The 27240-nt window shown below is 39.1% G+C and overlaps 1 protein-coding gene across 2 annotated transcripts; it reads right to left on the reverse strand.

Moving 5' to 3' along the window:
- Window positions 1-237: 237 nt before the first annotated feature.
- armh3 (armadillo like helical domain containing 3) lies at window positions 238-27160 on the reverse strand. Of its 2 annotated transcripts, XM_062555953.1 has the most exons (27): window positions 27084-27105; window positions 26824-26943; window positions 21068-21180; window positions 18610-18666; window positions 18196-18342; window positions 17870-17977; window positions 17142-17234; window positions 15906-15980; window positions 15635-15721; window positions 13390-13446; window positions 12608-12651; window positions 12462-12522; window positions 12319-12365; window positions 11669-11744; window positions 11480-11573; window positions 10628-10729; window positions 9817-9875; window positions 9108-9173; window positions 8694-8763; window positions 7737-7797; window positions 7455-7543; window positions 6586-6668; window positions 6055-6181; window positions 5643-5718; window positions 5153-5231; window positions 1375-1491; window positions 238-446 (listed from the first exon to the last, which is right to left on the reverse strand). In XM_062555953.1, exons 2-27 carry the CDS (start codon window positions 26837-26839, stop codon window positions 354-356), a joined length of 2097 nt encoding a protein of 698 aa, XP_062411937.1. In that variant the 5' UTR covers window positions 26840-26943; window positions 27084-27105; the 3' UTR covers window positions 238-353. The 2 variants fall into 2 exon arrangements, with proteins under 2 accessions (XP_062411937.1, XP_062411938.1); XM_062555954.1 differs by lacking the exon at window positions 26824-26943 and having other exon boundaries at window positions 27084-27160.
- Between the last annotated feature and the right edge of the window lie 80 nt (window positions 27161-27240).

The raw sequence follows: 27240 nt of genomic DNA on the forward strand, positions 1-27240 counted from the left end.
TCCATGCTGACAACTAATGGCATAGTTGCCAACTTTTAACAAAAACAATGGCATCAAAAGTTTTTTTAGGGTCTTGGCCTGCCGACTTGGCAAATGGCAAAAATAAATAGTATACTTGAACCATTAAAACCATTCCTCATCTATCTGGCATATGAATCCACCCAAACTCCCATCCCCTAAGGAGCATCACAGACTTAGTGTGTGCTTCACCAAATGTTTTTACCAAGAAGGCAATGGTGAGTATGAAGCCATTTTATTTATCTAACACCAGATGTACAAGCGAGGGAGGATCATGTAAAACACTGTACTTTATTCGTCACTTTACATTGCATTCATTCTGTGATTAACGTATCTCAAGATATAGAGGAGAATTCTTTGAGAAGCACGTCCTGGCTGAGAGTGTTGAGAGACACATTCCGCCTCACATTCAGGCTGATGGAACGTACCTGCCCGAAAGAACACAAGCGGAAAAAAGTAAGAGAAATTTAAATGGCATTTAGCCAGTGGACTTTTCCTCTACACAAGCTAAGCATAGAGAACTGGTCTATGTTACAGTATGTCCCTATTTGCTTACCTAGTGTTGTGTATATGATGTCCACACAACATGTCTGTCTATTACCAATGGAGAAGCTACTTTTATCCATTATGCACCAAAGCTATGGAACACCCTGCCTCAGTCTGTACATCAAACAGGTGAGTTCAGTGAAAATCTTTTTTAAAAAAGACCTGAAAACATACCTGTATATGAGCACTTAACACAGTTAACCCATTTTATCTTTTAGACTACTTTTTCAGATAATTTTGCATTTGACTGTTGCTATTAGAGTTGCAGCCAGAAGCAGATGGGATCAGGTTCTGCTCAAGGTTTCTTCCTGGAATATGGGAGCTTGCCACTGTTTCCATAATGGTGTGCTTATAGGGGGTTAAAGGGACACTTCACCGATTAGCATTAAGCTTTGCATCTTTAGAAAACCAGTCATGTTTTTGAATGGCCGTGCATCATTCCCTCAGTTTGCCTTCAGATGGGAGAAATACGGATTTCAATGAAACCAAATGCAAGACCATTTATAAACAATTACTGGTTTTCATGACTGGTTTTCTAAAGATATTCCTATGGAAACCTCCCTAATGATATCAGATGTGTTTGTGAAATTCCTGTTATTTTGTTCAGAGTGGAATTTTCTGAAGTTCCCTACTTAGGAAAATTCAAACCTTTGTGGTGGGTTTCAGAGAAGTGCCAGTCTGTACTCTAAAATTAGTTTAGTAATTGCTGTCTCTGATGCTTACCTTCCTTTGTCTTACATATGCTGAATTTGTTTTTCTATGCCTCTAAAATCTTGGAATTTCAGCACAAAATATGAACACGAGTCTCACCAGCTCTTTGAAGAACGCCGTCTCCTTCGGCTGCTCGGAATATCGCTCGAATTGGTCAAGTCCGTCTTGTAACTTTAGGGTCAGTGTGTCATAATTGGAGCGAACGACCTCTAGCACCTAAGGAGAGAAACAGTGATGAGCGTACTAACGACCTCTAGTACCTAAGGAGAGAAACAGTGATGAGCATGCTAACGACCTCTAGCACCTAAGGGGAGAAACACCATGTAAGGCAGGCGCACCAAGAACATGCTAAATATTCAGTGATGAGCATGCTAACAACCTCTTGCAATTGACTATTGGACAACAAATTCAGTTTTCAAAGAGGTATTCTTGATCCACAGCAAATAAGAAACTGTTTAGAGCTCATGCAACCCCTGCACATCCCGTTAGTGATAAGACATGAAGGTACAGTCGTATGCAAAACTCTTTGAATAAAAGAGGAATAAATCAAATGGCGCTTTACAGAGTGTTAAACATTCAGAGAGGGCCCATGAGTAACAGTATTATAATTTGCATTCTAGAATATTTAAATTTTTCAATATTTTCAATGTATTCTTCAAGAAATCACGTAGTCATAGCTTTTTTTTATTATATAAAATATTTGTTTTAAGTATATATACATTTTAGCTTTTTATGGCTTTATTGATAGAACAGTTGAGAGAGACAGGAAGTGAATGGGAGAGAGAACAGGAATGGAACCCGGGTCACCGGTGTACGGTGCAGACGCCCCAGCCAGCCACACCACGCCACAGCTGGGGCCATGTAGCCATAGCTTTTCATGAGCAAAAAAATGTAATCTCAGCTGCTCTCTCAGATGTTTTATCAGGTCAAATTATTACTTGTTGCCATTAGTTATATATTTAAAAAAAAAAAAAAAAATACCATCATGCTCTAAACAGCGCCTGTTCCCAAGATTTGGAGGATTAGCTTCTGTCTGTTAGCCACCTTCTTTAAAGGTATACTATGCAGGATTGGCGATTTCAGCGCCGGTTTCGCTTTCACTTTTCATTTTCGCTCGTTTTATGCTTGCATATTTCTCTGCAGAGCTTCCCCTACAGCTTTAGCGTGTATATTTGACAAAACTCCTCAATCGGTCAGTCTGCCGTGCCTTTTCATGAGACTTTACATGACACTTCCTGGAGTAGAGCATGGGTGCGTGCCCGGTGTCTCCTGAAGTTGCAAGTGTGGTTTTACCGCTACAGACCACTAGAGCGGCCAAAAAAAAACACTGTTCGACCGGTAATGACTCATTTAATCATATATAACAGTATGGAACGAATTGATTAACTGAAAAACGTTGCATAGTATACCTTTAAGAATAGTGTCCAAGATGGTGTCACACAATCCAGCAAAGTATTCTAAATTAAATATTTCATGGACAGTAGTAGACGGCAGGGCACTGCACTTTGGGCTTTATAGCTGATGCAAGCAAGCAGTGAAACGGTGCCATCTGATGGCTATGAGATATTAATGTAGCCTATTATATACATTGGAAAATGTATGGCCTCAAAAATGTATTCTTCTAATCCATCCATTTTTTTTTGTTTTTTTTACTTTGTTCCTTTTGTACAAAGATGTAGTTTATTATTAAAGTGAAATTTTTGCTGTTGTTTTTTGCTGGATTGCGTGACACCGGTTCTGACAAATGCTCAAAGTCACCACTTTCACAAACAAGCCCCAATTAGGTGCTTGTCAGAGGTGTGGACTCGAGTCATGTGACTTGGACTCGAGTCAGACTCGAGTCATGAATTTGATGACTTTAGACTCGACTTGACAAAATATAAAAAGACTTGCAACTCGACTTGGACTTTAACATCAATGACTCGGACTTTCACTTGGACTTGCGCCTATTGACTTGTAAAGACTTGCTACTTCCCATAAAAAAAACGAAAGACAAAAAGATAAAATGTAGACACGGACTGATCTATCTATATTTATGTGTGTGCGCCTGTGCGTGAGACAATGCGCGTATTCGGCACAAAATCCAATCAAATCACTTACTGTAGATTGTTTTGATTCGACAGCGGCCAACCACGCGGAACAAGATAGACAACACGCAGGGCCAGACAACGAACGTGAATGCGCCAGCAAAATGATACCTAAGATTATTTCGTTAATTCGTTTGCCTACAAAAATTACGTGGAGACCAACAAGAAACGACTGACTGTGTCGAACTTGTTAAATTCCTCCCAGCTTCATCCTAGCCTGCTTTTGACATGCCTGGTAGGCTACTATGAAACAAAACTGGTAGCCTACCCTACTGATTCTGGTGTCTAATTGATGGATTTAACCACGATTAGGATTAGGCTTTTAAAAGGTGGAACATTTTCACCTCAAACATGCGCTGTATCATATAGCCACTGCGTCTTTTTGTGTACATTCACATTAAATCCATTCCACTAACATTATCAGGAGGAGAATAGGCTACTATAACGTTTTATTTTGAGCACTGGTTGTTACTCATTGGATACATATCAAACTCCATGTCATGGTAGAGTAAGTTAAGCACCCACCCAATTAAACATGACCAAGGAAAAAGTGAACGGGACAACAATGCCATGCCACGGTAACCTACCAAAATCATAGAAGTTAACATTGCAAGATATTTTCTATGACATCAGAAATATTTTCTTTACCTTGTCAGTTTTTTGAACATTCATTTTATTTAATGAAAACATATATCCTTGAACTATGTGACTATTTTTCTAACCGAATGAAACCTAATTACGTTCACGTACTTCTTAAAGTGACAGGCACTCAATTAGACATACACACCACCCTGTAATATCATTAAAGACAAGTGTAATCAATATGAAGTATTCAAATTACTGAATATTTTTAGCTATAAGTAATTATGCAGATCCTAAAATGCTATAAATTGTTAACAAAATATGTCAAGTTTATGAATTCAAAATATGAAATAGACACAAGACACACCATTTTCTGTGTGTGTGGACTGGAGGTTTGAGCAGAGACTAGGATTGCCACTGCTGTGAGTTATCTGTATCCCCCTTATGGCAATACGGCTTTGCCTATTTTTGTAATGTAATAAACATGGTCACACGTTTTAAAACTATTTCAGCTTGTGTAGGCCTATCAGTGGTTTCTTAACAAATTGAGCACATATGTTAACACATAGGGCCTATATTTCATTGAGAATGTGCTAGAGATACCATTTGACATTTCTGCTAGACAGATTTGCATCTCAATCTAATCTCTTCAGCACACACAAATTCAATTGACAAAATACCTGTTTCACTCGATTTTTAAAAAGACTCGAAAGGACTCGAAAGTCAGACCGTAGGACTTGGGACTTGACTTGAGACTTATTGGCCTTTGACTTGGACTTGACTTGGGACTTGCCTGTCTTGACTCGGGACTTGACTCGGGACTTGAGGGCAATGAATTGAGACTAACTTGTGACTTGCCAAACAATGACTTTGTCCCACCTCTGGTGCTTGTTCTGATGGCCATAAATGATCTCATCTGTATAGATTGGCTGAGTTTCTCTGTTGGAACTTGTAAGCTCAACCACCAATCTACATTGCTGACATACGGTTGTACTATACATTGTAAGGGCGGTACTTCCTCCCTCTACCCAGTTCTATATAATACTTCCATGGTTAACAACACTCGTTCAAAACAATTAACAAAAGGAGAGCTATTTAGGTTGGATAGCATACCACACATGCATTGCATTGATCAGTCAATCAAAAGTGGCCATATTTGTTTTAAAATAAAACCTTCCACATCATAAAGAATTAAGCAATACGCTTACCTGGTCCTCAGAAAGCTGTGAGATGTGGTTCACTGCAGCATATGATTCAATCTTAGGACTGAAATGGTTTACAATGGCCCTGAAAGAATACATTATTATTACACACTGTATGTGTAAATGTAACAAATGTCTTACTGCACAATCCACAGTGATAAACACATACTGTAAGCATCAAGATTCAAGCAAGGATGGACTTGTTGTATGGCTTGAAATACAGAAACCTCTTCCTCAGTAAGAGGACAGAACGAATACAATGATGATCCAATGTCATTACAAGGTATTGCCCCTTTGTCAAGGCAATACCCCTACATGCAAGTACTATTATAATCATCCCTACAGGAACAATAGGGCTTTGCACATTCAGTGCTAGGGTCCTTATCATATCATAATATGTAGATCCATCTCAAATCAATTATCAGCTTTAGGTCTGGTATGGGTGCTTGCTATGTTAAGAAAGATTGCAATAAGAAATGAGGGGCGAAACACTTACCGTATGTTGATCAATGCATGGGTTACTTTGCTGGCTGGCTCCTTCCACTGTCCAGCATTGGTGGAGACTCTAAGCACTACAGAAATTTCAAGAATGAATTCAATAGGGTACCTTATTGCATATATATATTATAGACACACACACACTGAAGATATCACACTAAAAATGCCATGTGTGGTGTGTCGGCGCCACAGCACTGTTATTCAGGAGTTCTCCAAATGTTGGGGCCCTTTGGACCCCTTGTGGGAGGGAACACTTTCCAAGGGCCCCATGAAATCTTGACAATTAAGCATATGCTCACTACCATTTTCTTCTTACCAATTTGCTTGTTTGACAATTAAAATAGTTATTATTACACTGAGAAAATACAAATAAAACGGTAAGTAAGGGCATAAGAGTATAAGTCACTTACCCATGCAGTAAAGGTTGTCAAAGACCTGGTGCATTCTCACAATTTCATAGTACAGTTCATCATAGCTGTTAGGCGTTGGCAAGAACGTGTCTCCATATGTGATGAACATGTTAAAAAGGTTTATTACCTATAAAGGAGGAGTGACGGTAGAAAAGGACTAGGATTAAAGGTAAGATGAAGCACGTTTATTCATATAGCACATTTCATACACAGAGGCCATTCAATGTGTTGACATAAAAAAGCAAAAGGAAAGATTAAAAGAAAGTCTCCAGTCTCGCAATCATGCTCGTGAAAAGGCAGACTGACCAATTGAGGAGTGTTGTAAAATATATATGCTAATGCTGTACGGGAAGCTCTGCAGAGAAATCTGCAAGCGTAAAACGAGCGAAGACGTATCGGATGTTTTATAGATGTGCATCTACAACAAATGAATTATGAAGCACCATAACATTCTGAAAAAACAGGCCCATATCCACACATTAAGGAAAATAAAGGCCACATTAATGAAAATAGTGAAAACCAGTGTCCTACCTGTAGTGCCATATGGAAGATGTTGTGCTTAACCAACAGGGTTGTCTCGTTAGACAAGAAGAACTTCAGCAGGTTGATGAGCGCTAAAGACAACATGAATGAACAAGCAGCAGGGTATCAACAGGATGTGACTGCCAGAAATACAGCAATTCCCAGTTATTGTACTTGGAGAAAAAGTAAGTAAAATCCAAACAGTTAAAAACGACTGATGTTTCCTGTTATAAACTCCAGGTATAACTCAACTTTCGGATTTCAATGAAACCCATGAATAGGACTTCCTGCTTTCAATGATGTAGAATGATGATTTTTACATCATTGAAAGCAGGAAGTCCAACATTGAAATCTGTATTTCTCCCATCTCAAGGCAAACTGAGGGAATGATGCACCACCATTCAAAAACACTACTGGTTTTCTAAAGATATAAAGCTAATCGGTGAAGTGTCCCTTTAAATCGTAGCCGGGTAGTTGAGCAGTAATCCTATGCTCTTGTTAGATAGTATGCCATTAATGAAGGCTACATATGACCACCGTCTAAATCATCATATATAGTACTAACACCAAGCACCTCTCTCAAGCACATCAGTGTTTGTGATTATGTTGAGTTAGTGTAATAAGCAGGATAATGTATAGAACGCCGGTCATTATAGGGAAAATAAATCCCTTCGGGATGAAGCAAGACCCCTCCCGCTGGCGGGTCTAATTCGCCCTGACCTCTCAGGACATAATGACCAGCACTCTTTATACTTAATCCCTTACTTATTTCACATGGAAGCATTGAGAGTTGAATATTTGCATTATCAGCAACACATGACAGTGAAATATATATTATAAATAATAATAATAAATAATATATATATCTATTCCCGTACCTGACCACAGCTCCCTCCATGTGTAGTGCAGCCTGACTCTACACTTTTTCTGGTAGCAAATAAGTTTGTGGATGATTTGAACACAATGCCTGCATGCAAAGAGAGACAAGGCCATTCACATTTCCTGATCACCTTTCTATTGAACAATAGCTTTACATTACCGAGAAATAGAAGTCGTCACTTTACTTAGAACAGTTACTCTTACAGTACTGTTAATCATCTTTCAGTTAAAAATAAACCATAAATATGACTGATGAAAGCTAATGGTAGATGGTGTCTTACATGTATAGATCCATGGGGAAATCCTTCATCATGTGGGTCACAATGAATTCAACCATGAGATCTAAAAAAAAAGAGAAAAAATCAATTGAGTCTCCATTGAATCTCTCAGTAGTCAATCATGTTATCTCCCTCCTCTTCTTCAGCAATGCCATAGATCCTCATGTCTTCTCTGAGTGTCCAACCTTCCTGGTCAATTAGTTCAGCTTCCATGTTAACCTGGTGTTGGGATAGCCATTTCTATAGTGTCGTAGCTGCCAACAGCTTTGTTTCAATTCCATCAAACCGTCCTTTCGCTTGCTCAAGTGTATTGTTTGATCTCTGTAAGATGTTGTTTATTATCCTGTCTGAGGTCCTTGAGCTTGTTCAGTATACTTTGCCACCTAACATCTGCTCCCTCATCTTCACCTGGGAGCGAGGGAGTTGCCTCGGCTAGCCATGTGTTGTAACAATTCTTTAGTATCTTCACTCGTAGATTGTGGTTTCTTGCCTTTTGAGTAAACCCTGTTTTTGCTCATGTTCACTAAGTTTCACTTTATTGTTATCAACTTTGTTATCAGTGTTTTCAGGGTTTTTAGATCAAAACTGTTGGGAAGCAGCCATCTATAGTGTGACCCGGAAGTTCCAGCCTTAGGATTTTTATTTAACATTATTGGGGTAAGGCTTTCTTTTTTCAGGCTACATTTTCAATTGTAACTTGTCAATCAATAGTGAAAGTAAATAACTGTGTGGAAGCGTTTTGTCAGACCACGGTGATGATAGTTTCACTTTTCCTTTGAGTTCAAGCTTTTCGCCACAGACTTTGCATTTTAGATAATCAAAATAGGGCCCTTTATCTGTAGAATGTTGAAATGTCAGTAGGCTAAAATAATTAATAAACATAAGATTCATTATATTATTTGACCACATGCATAAATGATATGATGCGAAATAAGCCACCTAATATATTTCACTGCTTACCAAGCACTGCACACACAAGGGGTCTTGATGGGCTGTTCTTGTCTGCGGTTTTCTTTCTGTGCCTCATGGGCTAAGGAAAAAAACAGTAAATATTCAAAACTAGAAAAGCACTCAGAGAGCGCAGACCTCCGCCTGTATTGTTCTTCCTAGGTTGTCATACATAAACGGCTCCGGAATCCCGACGGTGTAAAATGTAATGGTTTCTCCCTTGGGTCATGTCTGACCTTCCCTGAAAATTTCATCGAAATCCATCCTTTCAACCTTTGAGTTATCTTGCTAACAGACAGACAGACAGACAGACAGACAAACAAACAAACAAACAGACAAACGCCGGTACCTGATGAAAACATAACCTCCTTGGCGGAGGTAATAACCAGAACCATACAAAAATATAGAAATAATGAATGCCCATACCATTCTATGGAGATTCACTCTGAAATTCATGTTGTCATCGTGGAGAAAAGCATCAGCATACTGATCCTGTACACATGAAGTAAAATTGATAAAAGAGTTTATATGATGAATATGTTAAATATATATTAAGGATACATTCATGACCATACCCCATGAACTGGATGGGGGAGGGCATGTTGTCACACTTCAGTTTTTGTCACTGTGACTGAATATATGATTATGATGATGATGATGATGATGATGATGAATGTACAAAATGTAAGACTTTCTTGGGTACATGTCACCTTCATTATATGATTATCAATTATTTAGCCATTAATTTCAGAATGTGCGCGGCAAACACAAGTAAGGGATATGGTATGGTCTGCCAATAATTAACAGAAAAAAAGTCATACGTCACACTGACAGTTATTGAGTGAGAAAATGGAATAGGTTAACTTAGCATGTGACGTATAGACAAGCAAGTAGGCTATACAATTGATTATGTGCAAAGGGGCATTTAGCCTCTCTCACTGAACTTGGCTCTCGAGTGATATGCTGTGTTGCTTGGTAACAGGAGGTGGCAAGTCCTCATTTTCAAAAGTTCTGTACAGTTGTGTTAAAATGAATAGCAGTGTGTTCAAAAAAAGTGAACAAAAGGGCAGGATGCTTTTTAAATGACTTCGCAACATAAATGTAACAGAAGTGTGAATGTGAGAGTAAAACTTACTTCAGCTATACAAGTCAGGATAATCAGACACAGTCGAGCACTATTAAGTCTGTGTTCATCTGTGAAATATAGAGGGGGGGATTTACACAGACAACATTGGCAAATTAATAAATGGACCACAAAAAGAAAGAGTGAAAATAGGCCTATTTACATTGTGGGCCAAGGGAGCATTTACCCTATACCCGGCTTAAACAAGCCTTAACTTGGATCCAATGAATCCATGCAGCTAAAACCCTCACACGTACGGTTTTCCATTTAAACTATAGTTCAGCCAAACTAGGCATGTGGCATACACTTGGTTGAGTGTGTAGTTATTGTTGTGTGTCACACAATTTGTCTTTTTATACTTAAATGAGAAATGTTACCCTTCCCTGCCTTTACTCCAGTCAAAATCGTCAGGTTGGTCGAATCACAAATCAAAATACTCGTACTCGTATCGGTTTGAAAACAATTGGTATCGGGACATCCCTAGTAATCATGCTAATGTCATGCTAATGCTTGCTGTTTTACTCCATTTCTCTACAACTGATATTTTAGCTGTTTACATGGCCCACAGTGTAAATGAATCAGGAACTCTAGCCCTGATGTTGGGAAAATGCATCAGGAACTCTAGCCCTGATGTTGGGGAAATGCATCAGGAACTCTAGCCCTGATGTTGGGAAAATGCATCAGGAACTCTAGCCCTGATGTTGGGGAAATACTTCAAGGCTTTAGTTCAAGGGGACTAGTGTAAATGGGGCTACTATGGCCAGCGAAGAATTTGTCAAGAGTACAAAATATGTAAATGATTAAAGTTACAATAATGTGGTACCTTTGGTGTCCTGCATGACAATGGATGAGTACTTGAGGAAGGTAATGAGAAGGTTACTGGTTTGCAAATTCGGGTCAAGGGGCAGCTCTGCGGAGTTAATCACTTTGAAGAAAGAGAGGAAAATGTTCTGTCAGATTTCAATACACATAAACTATCTGGGCAAAATCAGTACATGCATCTATTTAGAAAAAAAATAACACCTTCCATCTAAAAATGTTATACTTAAGTCATGTCCATAAATAACTGCTTAATTGTTGCCACACAGTGAAATTCATTTCATTGCTTGAAGACTCATACTCTCTGGTGCAACATTTGATGTAAAATAAAACATTGGCAGTGAAGCTTGGAAGTTCGAAGTTTGTGAGGGTTTCTGTGAAAGTCCTTCTGACAAGTTTATTTGCTACACTGCCACATGGACCTTGTAGTTGTGGAACATCAACTACAGAACTGTAGACAGAACTACAACAAGCGGAATGAATGAATGCGGCCACCAGTGCATTTCTCATGGAGAAAAGGTGATGGTAGAACCAATGAATGAACGAGCATATGAATATAACGTGTGACTAAATATAATTTATGACCTTGTATGGAAAATCCAGATGTTTTATGACTTTTTTGGGCCTAAAATTCTTACCATCAAATGTAAGACTTATTATAACATGACTCTGCGGAGGGCGAGCCTGCTTACTCTAAGTAGGTATTTATGACCCTCCCAAACTGCATTCAAATGGTGTGATTAACAGCCAGAATGTCAAGGTTTTCTCAGTGAAGGAACCCCCGGACCCTTACTTATTCCAGGGCCAATTTTTTGTGCAAGTCCAGCCCTAGCTGAATATGATAGTACAAACTCACAGTCCAGGGAAGGTGGTGTTGTACCCAATGGGGTTGTGGGAGTTGTTGGAACTGGATCTATAGATGTGGCAGCCATGTCGATCTCTGGGTGACTCTGTGTTACAGACAACAACATGTCAATATAAGTCCGATTTAGTGACACATTCACAAGATGTCAAAAGAATGACTAACAACAATTGTTTCACTTACTTGAGCCAAAACTGTGATGAAGTTTCTATTCAGATGTACTGCCTCATACAGGGCCAAGAGTATGGCCTCATTTGTTCTGAAAATCAGATGAAACAGAAAATTAAACATCAGAAAATTAAATGTGAATAAGATTATTAACCATACATGTGAGGGTGTTAGTTGCATAGATTTCACGCAGATCCATGAATCTAGTTAGTTGTAACTTGTATGTTCAAGTGTATGTTCAAGACTGAAATAAGCGTCACGAGCAGGCTTCATGAAAGCGTAGCGGCAGTTTCTTAAGAGCAGCAGCCGAGGCTATTATGATTAGGCAGAACTGTGCAATTACAGTAAGTAGCATCTGTGGGTGGTATCGGAGAATTTTTACAAGTACTAGTATCAGTATATGGTCCCAGTATCGGCCCGATCCCCAATGCCAGGATCGGTAGTGAGCCATCACTAGCACACTTGCATGGAGTCTCAACCCCAGCTATGTCTATATAAATGAGGAATTCTAAGCCAATAGCCATGAACTGGTGGTGGTGGTGGTAATTAAACACAAATGGGAACACATTTATGAATGGCAAATGTTGATTTTGTTGACAAACAACTGAAAACCTTACACAGTAGACTTTTAAGTAGTGAGGCTGAAGTAAATTTTGTTAGCTTACTGGACTGATAGCTTCTCATCTGCATCTGCTACGAACATGCTGCCAACCTGTGAAGGTGATGTCACATAGAGAGTACATTCAAATGTGTCTGGTGTGTGTGTCAGGCATTACTGAACAAACTGCGTTTTAACAAAAGATCGTACCATACTAGAAAGTGCAGAGAGGAAACCTCCTTGATGCTCCTCCTCTTTGTCTTTATACTGTCTACAAAAGAATATAATTAAACATCAATACAAATAAAACATCAACACATGAAATAGGCATAATTCAGTTTCTTAGACTTTTTTACCTGTTGTACTCTGTCAATGCCTGATGGACAACCATGCCCATTCCCTGGCAAAACATGAGAAAGTTATTGCATAGTTTAATGCTAGTGGCAGAAAAAAACTATTTGATGAGGGCAGATTGTATGATACCTAAGTTACTAGCAATAAGTCAAATTAGCATGCTGGTATATTCCACCCTCAAGCAGAACTACTACTACTAAGGCTGCACCGATTAGTCGACAAATGGTAACCGGACTATAATAATAAAGTCCTTGGCAACTCAACACAAACGTTCAATAACGTATGAATGATGGCGCAACAGAGTGAGAAGCAGGGGGAGGTGAAGGTGACGGCAAAACTTTCAAACGTGTGGGAACGTTTTAGTGAAATAAAGCAACAAAACAGGTTCAATCAACTGTAAAGCAGAGCTGTCATTTCACAGCAGAGCAATGGTGATGCATGAGAAACTCAAATGCAAGCATTGTGTGGGAGAACTCAACTCTAAAATTGCTCTGGGGAGACTGGCCCTATGTAGACCCATTTTTTTGTTGTTGAAAATACAGGTGTTGATAACACATTGATGAATTCACATTTAACACCATTTAAATTAAATTGTGAGATCAATTAGGGATGCATAATTAAATGCTAGTCGGTGGGTGTGTTTAGCTCTTTAACAAGGTCCTAACAAGGACAAGGTCCTGATGTCCCAATCGTAACTTATAATTAGAAGGAGACAAAATCATACTACACTGATCCTTCTGGTTCCTTGCTCATTTAAAATGGAAAAAATAAAATTGTATCTTACATCTAATGTAGGCTCATCATCCACAATAGATAACTTCACAATGTAGGGATTCACTGACTGTAAATACAAGATAACATAGATTAATACTGAAACATCAAATATTTGAATTTAGAAATAAAATTGTACATTTGAAAACAGTCAAACAATTTCACCAAAATAAAACTGAAACGGTCATCCATCACATACTACAGGGCACCTAAAAGGCCTGCATATATTCTCAGCACTATTATTAAATCCAGGCTTGCTTTATAAAGTAAAAATAAAACAAAAAGACATAAAGTTGCTTTATTTGGATTTACTTCCAAGTCATCCACATAAGAAATCAGTCAAGGTGCAGGAGATGTTTCTCTGATCAAGTAGATCTCAAGTTAAAGTTTCCCAAAGCACACAGAAAACAAATAAAAAATAAAATAAAATAATATAGCTGCAAGCAACCATGAGGGGGCCAAGCAGCAAACTTGAATTGTCATGGTAACTCAATGTTGTTACATCAGACATAGAGCTGCAAACAGTTAGAGCAAGTTTCATGTCAAACAACCCAAGATTGGCTGAGATAACAGATGGCTTGACTTTTTTGTGTTTCAGTAAAAATCCAAGATGTCAGTCAGATTAATTACAGTGACATCTTAAGTGGGATGTCTTGGCATTAAGACTTCCATCAGTATTTACAGAAACCAGTCTGTTTATTATGTTGATGTCACAAGTTTGCATGTGTCAGCCTGTGTCAGCCTGTCTCACAGTATTACCAAACACCACTAGTTTTAATTCCAAACACATCAACAGCTACAGGTCAAAATGCAGTTTTGCCAATTGCAGTGCCTACTAGAGGTCACAGGTCACAGGTCACATACATTTTACAGCCTCCTCCTAACGGGGTCATGAGTCTATGTGCTAAGTTTGCTTTTGATGCATGAAAGGGTTGCTGAGATGCCGACATGCAACGACTTTTTACCAGACGGTTCTATGGGCTGCAATAAACTGCCATGGCGTAATACAGCCTAATAAGAAGAAAACTAACAAACGCAATGGGTGCCTTCGCAGCTTCACTGCTTGGCCCCTAAAAATCAGGACACCTGTGAAATAAATTGATAAACAGTCTAAGAATGGTACAGCAAAGTTGTCAGATGGTTGTGCCGCAGAGCCACACAGTCCTGCATATTCTCTCCGCAAAAATAAATCACGTTTGTCAATTTGTCTCCATCTCCTACTCCATCTCCATCCAAAAACGTGTGTTTATGCAAATGAGTGTGTGCATAGTAATATATGCACACACTCATACAATAGAAATAATAGTAATTGTGCTGGCGATGCATGACAAAATATACAATGTCCAGATGTTGGTTATGTTGAATGGTGAGGAAATTGTTGATATATTGAAATGTGTGAAAATGGTAACGCAATGAATTTAAATATGTCAAATTAACAGGAAATGTAAAGTCACAATGCATTGGTTAATTGGATGAAACTTCACATGTTGTTGATTGCCCAAAATGGCTGACATGGCTGACATGGCACCACCATCTGGCAACAGAGAGGTCTTCACTGGTCTTAGCTCTATCTGGTAAATGTGTCATTATCATTGGTTTCATGTTTTGTGTTTCAAGTGTGTTGACCATAAACACACAGGTGTCCTGATGTAATAGCCTCCTTAACAAGGGGGTCACATGTGTACACAAGGTTCACTGCAACCGCTTATCTACAGTAATTTCCCGCATATAAGCCGTATTGTGTATAAGCCGCAGGACAGTGTTTCATGCAAGTTAAAAGAAACAAAACCACATTAACACAGCTGAAGAAATTTTGCTAAATCAATGTATAAGCTGCGGCTAATAGTCGGGAAATTACGGTATAAACCGTGGCTAATAGTCAGGAAATTACGGTAGTCAAATCTAATCAAGTGTAATTAATCTTAAATCAAAATCAAGAAGTCTAGTTGGTATCGTTTTCAGTATGAAGAGACTTACCAAGCACTTTCTCATCATTTGACTTAAAAGAAGTCAAACTCTTCTCAATTTAAGACGTCTCATCCTGAAAACAAGCTAATTTGTCTGCCAGTGTCTTGTTAAGTCTTCTTAAATTGAGTCAAAAATAATCTTTTGAGAGAACACTAGGTTAGTCTCTTCATACTTAAAATAATACCAAATAGACTTTTGTTCTTAATATAGGATTAATAACACTCGGTTAGATTTGATCTTTTGCAGAGTTCTATTTGTGGATTTCCTGGAGGTGTGCACTTTTACTTTACCTCATATTTTCTGTAGTTAACCAGCAGTGCCAACAAGACAACAGCATCATATCCATGTTGCGATCTGCTTGACACGTCAGATAGAATCTAGTGAGGAAAATACATAATTTGATAAGAGCAAGATAAAAATGGTTGCGGAATACCAGTATTCAGGTGAAGATGCTGGCTTACCAGCGTATGAACAACACACAGCCAAATCAAGACAATACATATTTGAGCCAATATGGGAACCTATATAAAAAATGCCACCTAATGTTAAGCTGACACATACCTGTAGGATTGCTTCAAAGATGCTGTTGATCATCACATATTCGAGAATAGTGTTCTGACTGATGTTATCAGTCACCTGGAGAAAAGCAAAACATATCACCTCAAATCTAAATACCAAAACTTGTATCATTGACCAAATACACACAAAACATGAAACTGAAGGTTGTTTCTTATAAAATGTTTTGTTAGTATAAAGAGAAAAACGTGTAAAGCAGAGTGGACCAGGAATAAGCCGTGTGTGGAGCAGGAGAGCAGGGTAGAACAAAGCAAATAGCTTTGCTAATCCAAAGCAGTAGCCTAAGGTCTGAGACCCCCAGAGAAGCTCTAGTGTGAGCAGAAAGGAAACTGAGGCCCCATCAGAGCTAAAGTGCACCAGAATAAGATCCAAGTCCTCTTTCAAATGAAATCATAATGTGAATACAAAATTAACCGAGTCCCTTTTGTTTTGGTTCACTTCAGTTATCAGCTGTTAGCTTATCATTCTCCTTGAGTTCAATGCAATTCAAACCAGCTAATTAGCTAACAGCTAATAACTGAAATAAAACCATGCAAATCTTTTGGTATGATGAAGGCTATGTGATGACGTGGGGTTATTTTAATTCCAAAGGCCAAGGGGATTTTATCATTAGGCTTTCCAATACGTATGACCCCTGTATTTTAAGGAAAATATTTATTTAATTACAATACATTTTTCATTCACAAAGAAAATTGATGTCCTTAAAGGTTGAATATTTCCTCTTTTATTTGATTTAAAGCATTAAGATCAATTTCCAAAAGATGATTTTATATGGTTAACTTTAGCATGTGTTCCAATACTTTTGGAGGGCACTGTATATGGTTATGGTTATGGTTATTTAGCAGACGCCTTTGTCCAAAGCAACATACAAATAAATAATAACAATACAAATTAAATGAACAGTGAACAATTACAAAATATCTTCCCGGCTAAGTTGGAAATGAGGTCCAAGGTCCAAAATTCCAAACTATTCCTTTAACAAACGCTTCTCTCTCTTCCCTCCTCCACCTCCTCCTATCACACTTTGATTGGAGCTTATTGGCCCTCCTATCCTCATGCATTGTATTGACAGATAAAGCAGTAATTCCTAGCAAAAAGTCTCCTGTTGTAAGTTGCTTTCGATAAAAGTGTCTGCTTAAATGAATAAACGTGATTAAAGTAATGATATAGATTTATTAGCAATACTACAAAGTTACTACAAAGAGCCAAGATTGTACTTACGGTCACCAGACAAAGAAGTAACTTCAAGCACAAGCTTTTCAAGCTCTCAGAGCCGTCGCCACAAAGCAGACTGTCTAATCTCTCCATCAGGTCCTGCAAACACAACACAAGTCAAGTCAAGTCAAGTTTATTTACAGTATGTGCGGAGCATGTCTTTATGGATGTCAATTTTTTGCTTCTTAACAGACTCAAAATGTCATTAAAAGGTCTGAACAACATGAACAGGGTCCTTATGGCCAGATTCTCCTTAGTGATGATGCAACAATGAGATAATAAATCTCTTTCTGGGTCATACGTTTCTACGTTAAAAGGCGACATAGAATGGAAATCATTTTTTTCTTGGTTTTCATGAATTATGAGAGGTTGTGCATAAACAAAGAGCTATCATGAACATGAGGCATGGTTGTGCCCTCCTTCATATGAAAATCTTGAACTTAGAAATAGACACTAAAAAAGCAAAACTGCTTGCTTGTGATGTCAGACATCAAGAAGAAGAAGAAGAAGAAGAAGAAGAAGAAGAGTACATTTTCATGCACCATAATTAAGTTCAATGGGCTTTTTAAATGGGCCTTCTGCAGGTGAGAGGACTGAAATCCTAGAATTTTCTTTTATTGTTTTTACAAAGTGGTTTCAGCACTAATATCTGAATATATGAAAGTGGTACTCACTGTATGTCAGTGCATGATAAAAAAGACAAAATAAATGTAAACCACGTCTCTATTTCATACCTTCATGCGCAGTTCAGCCTTGTCAAATCCCATCAGCATGTTAATGATATCAAAGCCAGTAGCTGACTTATTCTTCCGATGGACTCCTCTGAACAAAGCACAGAGAGTCTAGAGGCATGGACAAAGGGCAAACAGAATACGATTATGGCAAGTCAAACAGAATAAGATTATGGCAAGTCAAAGGACAAATTGTGGTGAATAAAAATGAAGAGCTGCTTTGACAGTGCACTATAATAAGCTGCATGGAGAACAATGTTATCAGTGGCACCATACAAACAATAACCATTAACAACAACCAATTTTCATACAAAATTCATTGGACATACCTGCAATGCATTGACCACTTTGATCTGATGTTCCTCTCCTAAGGCTTGGATACAGTGGTGAAACAAACTATTGATGTTATTTTTAATCGTCAACACTTCATCACCATCAAGTGACTCTAGTTTTGCCTCCAGGTACTCCAGGTTAACCTGCACATATTGGGAGAAGTATTGGGAGAAGTATCACAGTATATTTATCTCATCTCTCATTTAGTTCAGTTAGTTCAGGTTTAGATCACACACACGCATAAATACACATGCATAAATACACACACACAGTAAACAGGCAGGCGTACGCATACATAGGCCTTTGATTTGTAAAGACTATGATAAGATACCTAGGACAATACAGTTCTTTGTTTTGCAAGCTTTATGAGAAGAGACCTATCAACAATACATACAGTGAAACATTCATACCTTCATCAAGAAGAGTTCATCCCAGAAGCGAGGATTGCTGATAGCAGGATCGTCCCTCTAAATGTGGGAAAGGGTAACAAAAACTTCAGAAGGACATTCCCTACATTAATTACATTAAATAATTATCGTTATGAAAGTGCTACATAGTATCTTAGTCATTAGGACTCTGCAGCACTCCATATAGACCTTTCCTTACTTACAACAGCGTACCATTCACCTTTGTAGTCTTTATGCTTATGATGAAGTCCATAACTATCTGACACAAATTTTGTAATTTCAGCTGTTTGCACTACCATAATGGATCTGAAACAAAGCAATGGAGGATGTGCTTGTGTCCTTGATTTGGCTAAATGTTGTAAATGTGTCCTTGAATTGGCCAGATGTTGTAAATATTGGCTTGGTTTCCATCAAGCAGTAGGGATCAGTTACTGTGGGACTGCAGATGTAAACTAGCCTAAGGCTAACTCTGGTGCAATGCATCAAATGTTCACATTTATGTATTAATTTATATCACCGTGAAGCTTATGATGCAACGGTTATTTAAGCAATAAGCCCAGAGAGTCGGTTCTATATCGTGAATATTCATGGACCTCATCAGGTCCCTTTCCACAGGTGTATTAACCAAGCACCGTACACTCTGCATTGATAATCAAGGTACTTGATTTTATACACCTGTGGAAAGGGACCTGATGAAACCCATGAATAGCACAGCTGAGGGGTGTTGTTAGGCACGAAGCGAGTGAAGCGAAGCCTTGATCATAATCAAAGATCGAAACTACCCGTTTTATAAGAGGAAGCAAGGTTGGGGCATGGCAGAAATATTAGACTAAAGGTCATCGCTACTGGAGTGCCAAAATTACAAGGATACAAGGATGTTTATTTGTCACACGATATGATTACTGATGTAAAGAATGCAGTGAAAAGGTTAAATTAGAATTAGTAATTGAAATAAGAATGGTCCATCTGCAAAGGGCTCAATCAGAGAAGGTTAAAGCCGAGCAAGGCACAGCCGAGCACATTTTAAATGAAGAAGTGTAATTTCTTTGAAATGACTATTAGCTGAACCAGCTGAATAACATGACTGACATTAGTTAAAGTGGATAGTTTATACTCAAGTGAACTTGCAACAAAATATCAAGTTTAAGCATATCAACTACTAGTCACTTGTTAGCGTATTGCTGTATTGCCATAGCTTTTTAACTCATTCACTGCCTTTGACGTCTATAAACGTCAATTTAAACACTTACAGTATGTTGACTGCCATTGACGTCTATAGATGTTAATTGCGTTTTTCAACTGCGAGGGCTCTTGGAAAGCTTGGGAACGATCTGGCAGAGTTTCACTAAAAATCAGACTTGTAAACAGACTGTACTAGCATTCCGAAACGCTAGTTGGCGACAGTGCCATTTGGACTATTAGTATCTGCCTGCAGAGCCACATGCAGTGACATACAGCAAACACCACCACCTGGCAATCGAACATAGTGGATCTAGTTTGCACACGGTCCAGCGAATAAATATGATTACTTCTTACATCAAGGATGGAAAACACTTGAACGCTATGATCCATTTACATTTGGATATTGTTATACAGACTGACAACGACTTTGCTAGTGCTAGGTTGCTAAGTCTACTGTCCTGTTCAGAGTCTATAGCAACCATTAGGCTAGAGTACCTAGCAACCTTGAAGAGACTGATGAGATAACAGTGCAATCGTGGTTGACATACTCCCGAAACGCTAATGTTAAAAAGTTGATTTTCACAAAAAGATAGTTTTCTCAATTTTTTGGTCAAAAACAAGCGTTTTTAGTAACACTAATCTATGTTCTACTGCCGATTACTAAAGAATGGAAAACGGCAGAAACACACCGTTTTTTTCCTGGTGAAAGAAGATGCTTACGTAGTCATAAAGCTCACAGTTCGGTGGATCTTGGAAAAACAGTCAAAATGCTGTAAAACGTTTGGCAGTATGGAGCGCTCTGCACTGAAAATGGCTGGCAGCGAATGAGTTAAGCTAGCTCTTAACTAGCTAGCTAGTTCGGTTCACAGACTAATTAAATGATTATCATGCATGGTTATAGACATAGACAATAATGTTGTAAACACAATGGTGTTTATCTCCTCATATTGCTTGTGGAGAGAGAAAGTTTATTTGGCAACACTCCCCATAATGCAGACCATAACTGTCCCATTTTGCTCCAATAGTAATGATTTGCATTGTTCTATCTTGTTAGTAATCGAGGATCTTTGATTCAATGGCTCAAGCTGAATTAGACGCACAAAATTGGCTAGAGGAATAAGGAGCAGAATAAAACCAGCAGATACCCATTCAGTGCTTTGCATACCACTGTAATTAAACACGACTGTTCACACACTCTGCACAAATCAGAGGAGAAAGTGCCAATGGCAATGAGATTTTTTTTATTTAATTGTGCAATGTCTGACAGTTTTGTTCTTACCGCAAAGATATCATCATACATCAGCACAACCTTCTCTTTTAGTGGCCTTTTAGAGGATGACGTCCGCAGACCCAACAGACCCCCTTTCTTCTCCACCTGAGCCATGGCTGTTTCTGCAATAAACACACAATGTAAGTTTCAGTTAAGAGATTTAAAAAGTATGGCTATCACTATACTAATAGACAGGGGGCCTATGTGCCTAATTTGGGGGCTGGTGGGAATCGCATGTTAATTTTTGGAAGGTTTTAGTGACCCTAATCAAAGGTGAAATTCTGAAAAGGTCAAATTAGGTGTTTTGCCTACACCCATGAAGTGTGAAGAAAAGCAAGGGTAAAAGGATAGGATAGACAACAGACAAGTGTAGGTGTGTGTGTGTGTGTGTGTGCGTGTGTGTGTGAGAGAGAGATAGAGAGAGAGAGAGAGACCTGGATTTCCCACTAATGTAAATGCTTACTTTACTTGATTCAATTAGAAAAAGTGGTTTGCTCAATCAGAATGACTATTTGAACACAAAAAAGATGTGTTTCATTCAAAACTAGACTGTTTCATGTAATTGTAACTAGGGTTGGGTACCGACACTCAGTACAAGTACGGGACCGGGGTGAACATCAACGGTAGTAACCATCCTGACATACAATATGAATTTCAGTGCCTCATTTCGGTACAACCAAATATGCAGCTGCTTAATTACGCCCTCTGGTGTTCATTGTTAAAAACGGCAGCGGCAATGCACACACCACTGAGAGCTCAGGACTCAGGAGTCAGGACAGAGAGCCTAAAGATGTCTAAACCTAAACGCTCTAAAGTGTGGCTATATTTTACCAGAATGGACCCAGAAAATTCCACATGTAGTAAGTCTTTGAGGTTGTTTGCCTGTAAACGCGGGAGTACGTCGAATTTAATTAAAGATTTGGTGAGGCATGGCATAAATCTGAAGGCTGAAGCTTGCACCGTTTCCGACAGCCTCCACAATGACCCCATGCCAAGTACCGGAGTGGGAGTCCCAGCCAGTGTCAACCCAAGCGATGAAGTTCCCAGTTAAGCAGCAAGTGTAGAGATACAGGACGATCGAGGGGAGGGTGTTAATTGAGCGCATCTTTGGGAAACACTAAGAATTGCCTAATTTATCTTCTTTCTTTTATGATCATCACAAAAGTAGGAAGTGCGTAGCAAAACATTGTTGCATCGAGATGCATCGATAGCCGGTTTAGAATCTAATCATTGGCCTCTGAATCGGAATCCAATCATGAGGTGCCAAGAGATTCCCACCCCTACTCATAATTGATTGATTGATTGATTATTTTGATTCTCGGAAAGTACATTGACGGTAATCCTCTTTTACGATGCAGCCGAGATACATTACAAATAAAATAAAATAAAATAAAAATACTAACCACATAGTATTTCAGGTAGTAGTTCAACTTAGTAGTTTTTTATTCATTGAATTCATGTGTCAATAACTCAACTCTGGAATAATGTCTTACAAATATATCATCACACTTCTTTGAAGGAAGCATGATGACCTCCTGAGACTGAGTGATCTGCCAGAAACTGATGTTGAACTGCTACTTCTCAGATCACGGAATGAAACTGGACCAGAAGCAACTATATGCACTCATCATCGGATGTTCTACATTCAGAACAATTAATTCCTGCAAAAAAATGTATTGACCCTCTGAGGAAACATATGAAGGCAATAACAAAAAAACCTCAACACTCTGAGCAAGGAAGATACTGCCCAACTGAATGTGCTTAGTGATATTTCATTGAGCCTTGTTCCTGGTCAAAATATGTGTTACAATTGTTGGTCAAAGCTCTGGTGGTAGGCCCTGCATACCACTCCAATGGAGCCAACAGAAGAGGCCACTATATTATGGACTTGAAACCTTCAACCTTCAGAGGTATCAAGACTAAACACCAGCCTAAAAGACCTTAGAGTGTCTCCTGTCAGACCTTCTCGGCCTATGTAATGAAGATTTCCTCAGCTTGTGGTGTGCCTTCATCAACATAAGAAGAATGCTCAAATTGCAAGGACATGGACATTCTGATGGACCTGCTGTAAGAAAAGATTGCCATCTCCCCAAGGCAAATGCAGATCCAACTACTTACTCTGGTACCTGACAGCTGGTCTGAGGAGAAAGTAATGTGTCCATGCAAGATGAAAGCTGGCCGAAAATTGGAAGACCATGGTTTCCTTGAGGAACCCGAAGCGCAGAGAGGGAAACGTGTATCACCAGAAATTGAAACGAGAGTCCAAACATTCTATGAGAGTAATGAAGTTACTAGATTACTTCCAGAGGCAAAGGACTACAAGTCTGTTAAGTCAATGACCCAGGAGTGTGGGAACACAAACAAAAACGACTGATCCTGATGAATTTGAATGAAGTCTTCGAAAATTATAAAATTTCCTAATTTCCTGAAGACAAAAGAGGACTACCAAAGTTCTGTATGCTTCGGCTTACTGCGTCACTGTGGGGAGTCGAGGAACACAATCCGCATGTGCCAAATTCATCAAAATATAAAACTGATGCTGTCTGCCCGGCCAAGTGGAGACCACAGTATCACCTACCATGACCTTTTCAACTGCTCCAGCACATTGGTCCAGCACATTGATGGATTTTGTTGATACTGTCTCAGAAGACTGACAAACTGACAAGTCATCATTTCATCTCAAAACAACAAGCAGCATTCTTGTCGGCTGGCACCAAATTAAGTCTGAATTATCCTGGATTTTGCAGAGAATTACAGCTTTGTGGTACAAGATGCAGTTCAAGGATTTCCCAAGCAAGACTCCGACAAACCCACCAAGCGCAGATTTTACCGACGAGCTCGGTTTTCCCAATCATCCACTTTTAATACTGGCTCTTCAATAGCCGCTTTCATGGAAGTGGTCTGTGTTTTCAGAGAGGCTATATCATCTTCATTGGTGTTAATGAGCCAATTTCACAGTGTCCAGGTGTCTGGCCTAGTTGATGTTAATGATGCCTTAATTGGCAGGGTAAAACATCTTCCTGTTTCTGTCTTTCCTATAGACTGAGCTGTTCCAGAGGAAGTTAGTTTACACAGTGGCGACATCTTGTGAAATAGGCTTATTCTATCTTGTGCTTCAGTCAATCAACCGGTCGGTGCCTTCATTTCATCCTGCACTCTCTGAATAGCGCCCATCAAATCTTGACACAAAGTGTTCTTTCATTGTATGGATGGCTTCAAGAATTTGTCCCAAGCTACTAGCAGTATCATCGTTGTTAGCATTGGAGCTCACTTGTTCAATAAGAACTGGCCTCCCACTTTATCCGCGATCTACGTAACGGAGTAATCCATCCTGCTACACTTCTGGTAACGATCACAGGGAAACAGCATACTTTTGTTACAGCAGTGGTGGAGGAGTTTGGGCATGAGCTGAAGACTGACAATCGGTTCATGGAGGCAGGGACATTGACCGATTAGCATTGTGTATAATGCAATCTTACTACAGGTAATCTGTTGCAGGACTTTTTAAAGACTGTTTCAATTTTACACAGCAAAATTACCTCGAACGACAATAGGCTATGGCCCAATGCGTTCACTTTTGTGGTTTTGTGGGGAGCTCTGTTGCAATCACTAGGCATGCTGTTCCTCTTCATGTGGACATGGGTGGACCGGTGTTGCTCCATAGTTAGGCTCTGTATAGGGGCCAGTTGGAAGTGTGAACTAGGGGAGGGATGTGTATATTTTGTTTGAGGAAATGCACTCTGTTATGGTCATGTTGTTCTAGTGCACATCTTTCTTTTCCCCCAGAAAGTTTTATTTCTGTTTAACACTCTACACCAGCACATAGGATACACATTATCATATCATGTCTGAACTGCAGTTCACTTCGTGGAATGTAAGAGGTTAAGAACTTACTAGTGAACCTAAACATAATGTTCTATCTGTAAATAAAGCAACTAAAAGCCTGCTGAGACTGAAATAGTCTTATTGGCCCTCATTTATGAAACGTGCGTATGACCAAAAACAGGCGTACGACAGGCATACGCTTGTTTCCACGCAAACCATGGCATTTATGAATTTGAATGTGATCAGTGGCTACGCTCAAATCTCGGGTCTAGTCTCAACTCGCAAGTTTTTCAGGCGGCATAGCACCATGCAGCAGTAAATCCGCGGTGGATTAGAAAGTTGAAGGGTTGAATTCATGGACTGTCTCGGATATAACACCTTTCCTGTACATGTGCAGCCTATCTGCTGTAATGTAGCCTATTATATTAACACATTTGATGGCTTAGGATAGCCATATAGGAGATGATTAGCCTACTTTCTCTAAGGCAAACGCAACATACGTGAATTATATATTTGTAACTATTTTAAAAGGGCAAATTTCAGTGTAGTATGGTTTTATAATGAATCTATTAATAGTATGATGTGTTCTCTCTGCGAAAATAAAGTCTGTTGCGCTTAAATCACTCTAGTTTCCCGCCTTCCTTGATGACAATTCTAGCTGTCAAAATGAACAAGGTTCAGCTGGACATCACTGTGGCTCAAGATCACTAATGATCTCTTTTGGATGTATAATGCACCGTCATGTCTTCAATTCTAGGGACGAGGCCATTAAAACGAGCATATACTGTATATTCCAGCCGCCACATTTATCAACACACGTTTATACTTACGCTGGAATTGGAGTGATATGAAAGAATGAATCACAAGTTAGCCCCGTCGTAAGATGATTTCTGGGCTCAGATGTACGCTGGTTTCTACGCTCAGTTGATAAATGAGGGCCAGTTGGAGCAAAAAGATGAAAAAAAGAACAAAAGATGGCGACGTGAGCGACGTGCGTGTCAGGTGTAGTCTGCTAAATTAAATAGATTGTAAAGAAATAAACACCTAAATGTGTAAATCAGACTTTGTTATTGTAGTGTGGAAGAATACATGCTATGGTAGCAAACCGAAGCAAAACGATGTTTTCACCTGCCATGTCTTGCCTTGAATGGTATACTGTAACTGCTAGGCCTACTGTAGATCACTGCTTGTTGACATCTTATTATGTAGCCTATGGTTGCTAAACTTTGATTCTTTTTAGCAATCGGTTATTTCCATTCAGCTGCGCTTGTGGTTCAGTGGTGGGCCGCCAGTCGCTGGTCATGGCCGACTTTTAAAACATCTGTTTTGATGACAAATTGTAAAATCATAACACAGGCCTATGGGGGCTCTGAAGTCCAGTCCTCTGTGTGAAGTTGCTCCTTCTCCACCCTACTCTTCTCCACAAAATTCACCAGAAATCATCACATGGGGTTATTATTATTAATAATAATAATCATCATCATAATAATACATCTTCCAGGGGACCAGACTATTTTAACTGGGAGCCTTTTTGCGTTGAGCATCACACTTCAAATGGAACCTGGAACAATGAACGATTGGCTTGGGCGGGCACATCTGCAACAGGAGGAGGTAGGCTATTCAAGTGGCAGTCAGCTGTTCTGCTAACACGATAATAACCATCACAGAACAACTGTCTATCTATGTAATGCTTAGACTACCGTCTTCATCCACTCTAAAGTACATTACGTGTTTGTGTTACAGCAAATTAACGTAACCTTAACATGCGCTTTCAGTTTCCAAGCGTCTAACTGGTCTTGTATAGGCCTACCATTTCTGATTAAACTATAGTAAATAACTGTTAGCTTCCGTTTCTAATCAGCTGTTGTTGGAGGAAATAGCGGTAAGAATGAAATAACTATATAGGCTAATGTTAGCGTTAATTTCATACCACATCATACCTTGACTGCTGACCATGTTTATTCTCTGCGATGTAAACTTTTGTAAACACTTTCATCTCGGAAGTCCATTGCATGTCATGTTGTTGTTGCCTACCGTTGCTGGTTCAATTCTAAGTTAGGCTACATCAAGAAGAAAAAGCATGACACCCATAAAATCAGGACACAATATGTTGGGCATGACAACAAGCTCTTCACTATGACGATAATCATAATGTCTATACCCCTGTGCCTTCACTATTGTTACATTATATTTCACTTACTCTTCTCGCCTTCCTCTTCTTCGTCTTCTTCTTCTTCCTCTTCTTCTTCTTCTTCTTCCTTCAACAGCAGCACGCATCCTCTTTGTTGCGTTGCTGCCACCTTCTGGAACAAGCAGATCTAAATTCCTCGAATCTTTCAGGCCAACGAGAGAATGTC

Source organism: Sardina pilchardus, chromosome 15 (assembly GCF_963854185.1).
Source record: "Sardina pilchardus chromosome 15, fSarPil1.1, whole genome shotgun sequence".
Taxonomy (NCBI): Eukaryota; Metazoa; Chordata; class Actinopteri; order Clupeiformes; family Clupeidae; genus Sardina; species Sardina pilchardus.